General features: G+C 51.4%; 1 protein-coding gene across 1 annotated transcript in view; it reads right to left on the bottom strand.

Annotated features, from left to right (window-relative positions):
• Window positions 1-6,435: 6,435 nt before the first annotated feature.
• Window positions 6,436-9,552, bottom strand: part of LOC104625722 (neurofascin-like) — a 16,302-nt gene continuing 13,185 nt past the window's right edge. Inside the window, exon 6 of the mRNA XM_010293428.1 lies at window positions 6,436-6,781. Within this exon, the coding sequence (XP_010291730.1) occupies window positions 6,550-6,781 (232 nt within the window). The 3' untranslated portion in view covers window positions 6,436-6,549. The remainder of the gene's footprint in view (window positions 6,782-9,552) is intronic.

Below are 9,552 nucleotides of genomic sequence, written 5' to 3' on the forward strand. Positions count from 1 at the left end.
CCGTAGGTTTGCTGGGCCGCGGGAGTTTCTTCCTCCAGCTTATATCGTGATATCGTGTGCTTCTGAAGGGCGTTCGTGCTGCAGCCAGCACCAGCAAGGGTGCAGAGCTGCTGTTTGCCAGGACAGCGTGTCTCAAATGTGCCAAGCCAGCATCATGAGTATGCCCAGTCCTGGGGAGCCACGCTCAGGGCTTGTCCCTGAGCAACCATTGCTCCTTTGTGCCTCAGTTTCCCCACCTGGAAAGGATGCCATTGCCTGCACCGAGGCCTCGTTGGTGTCCGAGGCAGTTGGCAAGGGCTTTGCAAAGAGCGGTAAGTTCCTGCCCAGGTTGCTGGGAGCAGTTGTTGCTGCTCTTGGAGTGGTTCCCCTAACGCAAACAGACCTGCTCGCCTCGAAGGGCGATGTGCCGCGAGAGGTGCCGGCGCCGCGCTTCTCCAGCCACGCAGCTGCTCTCATCCCGTTCGCCTGGGATACTCCCGACGGGCTCAAAGCAGAGACAGCGTCTTGTCCCGGCACTTGGCGCTGCTCCTGTGTTTCAGCCTCTACCAGGTTTTAACGAACGAAGCCTCTCCTGCTGATTGATGTGGCTGAGCCGATCTGGCTGTGGGTGGAAGATGCCAGAGCACCCAGAGCAGGGGGGCTGTAAAAATACTAGTGGGGAGAGCTGCCCTGCCTGTGCCAGGTCATCCCCGCAGCCTGCTCGGGCGCAGCAGGAGTGAAGACCCGCCGCGCCCCAGCCCCTTCCTGCGACCTGATGTGAACCTCGTGCTGCATCGCAGCAGCAGAAACGCAGGAGCTGCTGCGCTGAGCTTCCACGGGCTTTGGGAGCCATCCCCTCTGCCCCGAGCCCGCGGAACGGCCGTGCTGAGACAGGCTGGTGGGTGGAGGGCTGCGCTGGGGGGTTTGCTCCCGTCCCGCCCCCCCAGCTGCTGCTTTCGTGTCTCGGCGCGGTCCCATGCTGTGCTGAGCTCCGCGCCGGGCTGTTGGGAGATGCTTCCGAAAACAAAGCATCCATGGTGTCCTATTGCCTCCAGTCTTGGCCTAGGGCTTGTGCTGCTTCGCCTAGATAAACCGAGGGCTAACAAAATGGTCTAGCAGGGTAGCAAAGGAGATGCTGAGGCTTTTAAACCGCTTTGTTGGATTTTCTCCGGCAGAAGCGCTGACCCGCTGGAAGAACGCGCCGCAACTCCGACTTGAGGCAGGGCAGTGCTTCCCCCTCGGATGGTTTCGGGACCACGTCCTCTTGCGCAGCCTCCCCTCCCTGGGGCAGGGCTGGCGAGGGAGGGTGGTGCTGGGGCAGGCTGTGAAGCTGGGGGACATTGGGGACCAGCACAGGTTTGCAGCCTGTGAAGGGCCCCGTGTTTGGCGAGCGCTCGCCCAGTGCTGGCTGCGGGCAAGCAGCGGCAGCGACGCTGGCTTTCACCTTTTGAGAGCTGACGGAAATGAATCGCAGGCTTAGAATGAGTTTTGAACAACGTTTTATTGTATGTTTAGTGTTCTCTATACAAAAAAATCCAGTCTCTTCTTTTTATAGTGCTTCAAAAAAATGATATCTGAGTATTTTGGCCTTCTTTCATCTCTCATGCAGTCGGTTTATAAGTCCTTATATGAAACATTGTTTTCTGTAGTCCATAAATCTTCTTGCTGTAAACTGTTAATTTTACAGCTTCAGCTATACATTTCTTATTGGAACAAGTGGGTTAACGCAAAGGTGGTGTGTTTTTGCTTTAAAAAAAGGCAAATAAATACATAGAATACTTTAGAACAACCAGGAGGTTTTTACAGAGAGGATGGATGGATGGATGGCGATATATTTACAAATTAAAGAAAACCAAAACAGTCCAATACTTTCTGATGTGAGCAGGAGGAATGAACACTTATAACTCTGTACTGCAAAGGAAGGAGTCAGTTCTGTGGGTTTGACACGGGGTTTAGACTGCGTTTGACAACCAAAGCCTGATACCCACTTGGGAAGAACATGGAGAGACAGGCGCTGCTGGGCAAGGGGGAGCTGCTGATGCGGTGGGTTATTTGTTAGGACGAGAAAAGCGTCGTTGTTATTGTTAATAAAACAGGTCTTAGTGCAAGAAATAGAACGTGGGGTTTTTTTGTTTTGGGGTTTTTTTGTTTTACAAGGTTTGTTTATTGCTTAACTGAAATCGTTAGCCGCTAGTACGCGATTAAGCCTGGTACGACGGACATCACGTTGCGGTTGAACTTGCAGCTCTGCTAGGACCTGCACACCGAGGAGGAGGAGAGGCGTCGGGACTTGCCAGGACGGCCGGTGGCATCGATGGAGCGAGTGCTGCATGCCAGGTAAGGCACGGCTCTGGTGATGGATGATGCTGCGCGGCTCTGCCCTCACACCCGTCCTGCTCCCCCAGCGCGATGGCGGCCGGGGCTGCGGCTCCTCATCGGCAGGTCGATCTCTTGGGTCGGAAGTGACCGTAACACGTGCACTCGGGTCTGTCACCTGCGGGAAGGCAATGCTGGCAGGGGCTGTGTTGTGGGGACGTCATGACCTGGTGTCCAGACAGGACAGACTGATGGTGTCTATGTGAGCAGGATTTCAGGGGTCGTACCAAAACTTAATTTTTCCTGCTGCTTGTCCGTCTCTTACTGCAACGTCGCTTCAGGGAGAATAGGAACAGCCTCAAGATCACGTAAACACAGCAAGCATCCTGTCATACCCTGCACTTGCGCTCCTGCGGCTCGTATCGGCGGTTGTACACGTGCAGGGCTTCAAGTAGTAAAAGGCTGCGTGTCAGGGAGGGGCAGGCTGTGTCCCTGGGCTCGGATGCAGCCAGCAGAATTTGGATCCGTCTCCAGGTTTCGCTCAGACTGTTTTAGAAACAGGCTCAAGTTTGCAGCTGGACCCAAACTGTTTTTTTCCCAGCTTCTGAGAGCACTTTGATTTTTGGTTCCGGCCCTTCTCTCTCAATTTATTTATTTAAAGTTGGCCCTTAATTTAAAGCCTTTATGAAGATGTATCTTCTGGAAAAGAAAAGGTGAAGGTGTGACCTGCTCCAGGGAGGCTGTGCGGATCCCAGAGAGGGACGGTCGCCCCTGTGATGGAGACTGACCCCTTAGGAGGGGTCCTGCCCTTCGAGCAGAGGATGGCTGATCTAGGGCTCTCCCGAGCCGCCCCGCTAAGCCTGGGGTGTAGGCTAGAGGCAGCGGGAACCGACGTGACTGCCCGTCGCCTCCGGGGAGGGACAGCAAAGCAGCTCCCACGGGGGTGACGCTGGGGACAGGCAGACACAACCACCGGCACGGCACACAGCCACACAGGCAGAGGCTGGTGGGCAAGACCCATCAGCACCAACCGGTCCTTGGGTGGGGTCTTCATCCATCCCCTGGTGCTCCAGGGACACTCGCGGGGCAGAAACGTGGCCACGATGCCCTTGCGGGTGCAGCCTGGCCCTGGCTGTTTCTCGGGAGCGAATGTGTTTCGGGGCGGCATGGGGTCACCCCGTCAGAGCTGCGGTGGTTTTGGTGGTTGGAGCAAGCAAGGGCTTTGCTCCCCGTGATGCAGTAACTGCACGTGCAAACATTTACTGAATCTTTATTAAAGGGAGTAAAAAATGTTAAGCTCAGGATGAGTTTTGAACTTAGTGAGACTTTTCTTTGGACTCCAAAACCCTGGGGGAAATTTCAAAGAAATGTTGAAATTTTTACTATATTCCTGAATGGATGCTAAGGGGTTTGCTGAGTAAAATGGTGGTTAATGACAGGACAGAAATACAGGCTTTAATATAAATGGCACATAATACAGATACATGACACAGACTGCCCTGCTTCCAGTAATGCCTGACCAACTTTCTTGAGGTTTGGAGGTGTTGCCTGGTAGCCAAGGGTCTTGTGGTCCCCTCTAGCTGTTGGCCCACGAAGCAGCCAGGATCTGGTGTGCTGGGTGTGAATGAAGATGCCCAGCTCCGGCGGCAGAGGCTTTTCCGCAGCAGAGGCTGCGGTTTCTTTCTCTCCTCATTTCCACCAGTGCTTGGGCAAGAAGGTATGCAAACTCAACGTTGAAAGGCTAGCTGTAGGCTCGGGAGGCAATTATCCTCGTGACCAAGGGCTGCATTACATTTGGCCTGGTGTGTTTGCTTAAAAACCGAATACAACTGCTGCGTGCCCTGGGAAGAGGCTGGGAGATGCTCTCCTTAAACCGGATCAGTGGCGAGTGGCAGCAGCAGAAATGGGCTTGTTGCATGAATGCATTTACGCTGACGGTAACAGCGAGATGTACGGCTCCTGCCCCGCAAGAGGATGCAGACGGAGGACCCTGTGCGGTGGAGAGGGGACATCCCTGCGCTGCCCTGGGGTAGCAGAGCACCCCCAGCTCTAGGGGCTCCCCTGCCTGTTAACACCAGCCTAAACCCTCCTTGGCTCATATGGTGCCTGTAACTCCTTTGCTGTTCAGTTTGCATCCAGCGCTCGCCTGTTTTCTCTGTGTGATCCAGCAGTAGGTGCTGCGCGAGTACTGACCGGGTGCGGGCTCTTCCCCGAAGCGCGGGATAGTTGTGCCATTAGCAGCTTAAAGAATGTGGCAAAGTCCATCTCAATAATCCATATGAGTAGAAGTATTCTTGTTAGCAGTATGTCTTCATAGCAAACTAGCTTGAAAGCTAAAGGAATAATTGTGTTAATCCTATTGCATTTAATCCATTACGCTGAACAAAAACATCCTCCTTAGAAAAAGAAAGAAAAGAAAAATCCATCCTAACATCGTTCGCCGTCTGTGAAACGGTCCGAAGAAATCCGATCTCTCTCAGTGAAGGTACCTTTGGTTTCAAAAGTGCAGGAAGTGGGAGAATACACATGGCGTTGGCCACTAAGTACTGTTTATTATAAAACTCTACCTTCTACAGTGATCCATGCTGTCTCAGCTGGGAGAGCTGCCCAGGCGTCCTACTCCTACTGGTCTGGCGGATCGAAGACCATCGCGTTAGGGGCGCGTAAGCGGTGGGGGAATAGTACCGGTTTATTAAACTTCATGGGAAGTTGGAAGCTGTGTAAGGCATGTGAAGGAGCACTCCTATCCGAGACGCTTCGTTACAGTGTGTTAGCGGGTTAACTTAAATCGCGTGTTGTCTTGATATGTAAAATAGACAGCGGAGGGGCGGCCCACGGTGCAGGGGCTCGCTTGTGGAAGGGTCTCGCTCAGGCTGATTGATGGAGGGGGGGAAAGGCCACTGTCAGAAATGAGGAGGAGAGTTTAGTGGAAAACACTGTCGATCTGGCTCATCCCCAGCGCCTGGGGGAGTTGGGGACCCGGGGTCCTGCGCTCCTGCCGTGTGTCTCCTGAGGGACACACGTCCCTGAACCGTTCAAGCTGCTGATCGGGAGCTGCGGTGCAGGTCAACAGCAGGAGATCCTCCACCCGATCCCAGCGGGTGCTTCTCATCCTGACCGGGTGGCTTTGATTTTGAAAAATAAGTGATTTCTGGTCCCCTCATCCTATGTTAATACTGGTGCTGCTTCCACTCCCTCTTTGCTACATAAGATTTATGGAGTTGCCCTTAGAAGAAAGCAGGCATGGTCTGGAGGCAGTTTCCCCCCCTCAATTCTTACAAAGCAAAGACTAAACCGAAATGATTTGCCTGCAATTACCCAGGCAAGCAATGCTGTTATCCTGGGCTCGGAGGGTGAGCGGCACCTGACTGTCCTTCCACAAATCCCACAAGCTCTTCTGCAACCTCTTGTCCTCCAAGGATGCCCTGGAGCCCCGTGGGGGTGGTGGGTGACCTCCCCATGGGCTTTGCAGGGGGGACAGATTGCAGAGCCTCAGCACTGATGCGAGGTGCGGTGCCAAGGGAAGCCGTAGAGGACCTGCTCTTCCCTGCAGAGGTGCTGCTTGATCTTTTGGGAAGGAGGTTGTGGTGTGGACTAGACTGGGCGAGGCTGTGGGCAAGATGCTGCCGTGAGGATGGACGTCTCAGTAATACAGCACCATGGTGTCGTTACCCAAAGGTCCACCACTTTCCTCCTTTCATGTGTTTATGTTGCTCTTGCTACTCTGCCCAGGCCCCGCTCACCCCTATTCTGTTCCCAAAACTCTTTGTTGTCGGTTTTTGTTTTTGTTTTTTGTTTTTTTTTCGTTTCCCCCCCCTTCCCCCTCTCATCTGGAACCTTCCTGTAAAGATTAAAAAGAAGAATTTTTAACTCCCTCCCAAAAGAACAAAAAGGGCCTTGGGGAGCCTGGGCGGCTGAGCCCATCGTGGCCCCGGCCAGGCTGGCTCTGGGTGCCGGGGCCAGCCCCGAAGCTGGGGTGCAGCTCAAGCATCCCACTCCTCCTCCAGCCCCTCTGGCTCAGCCCAGATTTCAGCTGCAACCCATCCGCGCCCCGGGAGTCCTTGCCGTTCGCTTGTTTGCTAAGGATAAGATGGCATCGGCAGCCACCTGGTCTGCCTGTTTGCTTGGATTTTTTTCTTTTTTTTTTCTTTTTTTTTTTTCCTTGTTGGTTGGTTTCGTTCACACATTTCTGCTGTGGTTTAACCCCCATCCGCTACAAACACCTCGGGCTGTTTATGGTTTCAGTGCATTGCGCTATGCCAACGAGTAGATAGCATTGACTGGGGAGGTGGCTTCCGAGCTCTCGTTGCCTTCGGTCTCCTCTTTGTCCTTCTTCACTGTGTACTGGCCGATAAAGGAGCCGTCCTCGTTAAACTGCCCTTCACCCCCCTCTCCATAGTCCACCAAGCTATCGTCACTCTCCTGCTGCTTTATCGTGCCGTCCAGGGAGGTCTGGCTGTTTGGCAGGGGTTTGTTGTCTTCATCGCTGGGTAGCAGAAGACAGACAGACACAGTAAGGGTTGAGAATGGGGCTTACAGCCTTCACCCAAGGTCTGGATATTCAAAAATAAATCCAGTGTGCAAATATACTGACCAGAGACCACAAATGTGGGGTGCTCTGACTGCAGACAGCAAGTCATGATGTCTCTGACATGTATGTGAAGGTGGGGAGACAGTCTCCGAGCAGGAGACCCACAGCTGCCTGCGCAGTTGGTGCTGTGGTTGGTGTTTCTGCAAGCCCAACCTTCATGCTTTTTCTTTTTAGAAAGCAATTTTTTTTTTACCTATATTGCATACGATGCTTAGATCAGTCCAACTGGATGTACATTATAAATATCCTTTCCTTGTCATTGCTTATGTTCTTTCTTTCTCTTAGCATTTTAGCCAACCTTGGTGTAACCTGATTTAGTGAGGTTTGTTTTCAGATTTCCTTGCAAAAAACCACACTCTGCTATTTAGATAGCTACATGCAATGGGGAGCACTCTCAAAGCACTGCGAGGGGGCATGAATAGGATGCCAAGTTCTGTGCAGCTTCCAAAACTCATGGGAATTTACCTTTCCAAGCTTATTTCTGAGCATCTAAGCTTGTTTGCTCAATTCTTTATCCTTTTCTTTTTTTTTACTAGAAAGATTAAGCCAGGTCACTGAAAAAGAAATAGTCTGACCCACAGGGGGAAAAAACCCAACCCTTTAAAGAAACCCTTTTAACAAACAAATGGGGAAAAGCTGTTTTCTGTCTGGAGGGCAAGGGCTGGTATCTCATAAATACAGATAACATTGCTGGAGGATGACAGTAGATGGCTATATATAAAAATTAATTTTCATATCAACTAGTCCTTGGTTTATGTTTGATCTTATGACCAGCATGCAAATTTTGTAATATTCCTAAAGGTATCACATATGTACCTTAAATATTTGTCCTCACACCTCTGTTCCTGTCTTTTTATTGGTGTTGCTTTAGCAGACTCACTCCCCAGCTTGGCACTTGACTCTGTTCCTTTATTTTTCTTAAAATCAGTAAAAGTACTGGGCTTTGATTGCAGCCCTTGATAGTCTGTGTCCACACAAAGGTGTTTGCCTCCCACAAAGGCATGAGAAACGCTTTGCTTGGGCAAAATGCTCTTCAGCTGGGGAAAGCATTAAATCTCTCTTATGCCATTTAATTAATGGCATCAGCTCTCTACTGTGGGAGAGGAATTTGGTATCCCACAGTACAACACGCAGCTTTCTAACTTCTTTCCTCATATCAGCACTTTGTGAATTAAGCAATAATACAAAACCAATATTTGAGGCCTTGTGTTAACTTGGCATCACAATAAAAAATAACTTGTTAGCTTTGAAAGCAGCTTCTTCCTGGGGGAGGAGGAAGAGAATTCAGTCTGCAAGCAGGACTGCCAGTTAGAAAGCCCGATCAGTGCCAAGTAGAGAGTGGCAAAACCCAGATCCCTTTGTTTGCAATATCCTTTCCCAAGGTTTGGGGTTCAGTTAAAGCTGAATCTAGAGCCACATTTTCCCTAATGGGGAGTTTGCAGCACCAAACAGCCCGGCAATGCATTTCCCGACCCTGCCCCTGGTTTTACCTCTCTCCAGTACTGTTTATCCTGTTAGTGCATTAAGAGGGTGAAGCAGATACTCATCAGCATCTTGATGCAATATAACCCTGTTAAAATGGATTTCTATGGGGTTTGCTGATGTGTGCATTAAAGAACCAGAGCACCCAGATGAAAACCATTTGGGAAACGTTGTCCTGAGTAGCATAAATCATTGAGAAGAGGGGGAGGCTTGAGCCGGAGGGAGGATTTTCAGGACTGAGCCAAAGAGTGGGCAAATTGTTTAGGATCTAGCGTTTTTTGCTCGTGTCTCTTGCCACCATCCCTTGGGTGTTGGCATCAGGGTGCTGAATGCGCTGAGGGCATCATCCCCAGGTCCAGCCCTTGGCCGCTCCCGCTACGCCGGGAGGGATCAGCTGCTCGAGTTTGGGGCTGGGGGGGCCTGGTTGGTGCTCGGGGTTGCCCCCAGCAATTTCCAAGCAAGATGCGACTCGCTGGACATGGGGGTAACCCTCAATGCCAGCGGGAGTTAGAGGGATCTTGTTTAATGTGTTAGGTGGAGGCAGATACATGGGAATAGGGAGGGGAAGATATAGTTTCAGCTATAAAGAAATAAATAGCTAGGAGGAAGGAAAATTAAAAAAGCTAAATGTGCCGGACTTCTGGCAGCACGTGGTCCTACCTTTCAAGAGACCTTCATGGTCCATGTGGATAGACCAGGTGAAAAGGAGAAGAAAGAATGGGAATAAAACAGAGAGAAGCAGAAAGAGCCTGATCAGAGAGAGATATGATGAGGTCTGCATTTACAGGGGCAGTGCCAAAAACCAAAAAGAAACATCTCTGCATTCCTCATGGAGCTAATTGCCTCGTTATACCAAATGGAGCCAGTATAATTGTTCAGAGCTGGATGAGCCTCATTGGCTTTCCCGGGAAAGCTAATACAGAGCAGCGGTGGATGGTGCAGGTGGGAAGCGGGCTGTTTGCCGTCAGGCTGTTCAACAAGGGCTCGAAGTTGAAGTCTTATTAGTGAGCGGCAGTGGGGAACAGCAGTCGCTGCTGGGGACTGACATGCAGCGGGACAAGGGCCAAGTGAAGGGGTTGCTTGGCTTCCCCTCCAGCCTTCTACTGGGTTTCCACGATCCAGTCATGCACCAGTATCGCGTTATTGATGGACAAGCCTACACCTCCCCAGGCTGCTTCACCAGA

Source organism: Phaethon lepturus, unplaced genomic scaffold, assembly GCF_000687285.1.
Source record: "Phaethon lepturus isolate BGI_N335 unplaced genomic scaffold, ASM68728v1 scaffold32980, whole genome shotgun sequence".
NCBI lineage: Eukaryota > Metazoa > Chordata > Aves > Phaethontiformes > Phaethontidae > Phaethon > Phaethon lepturus.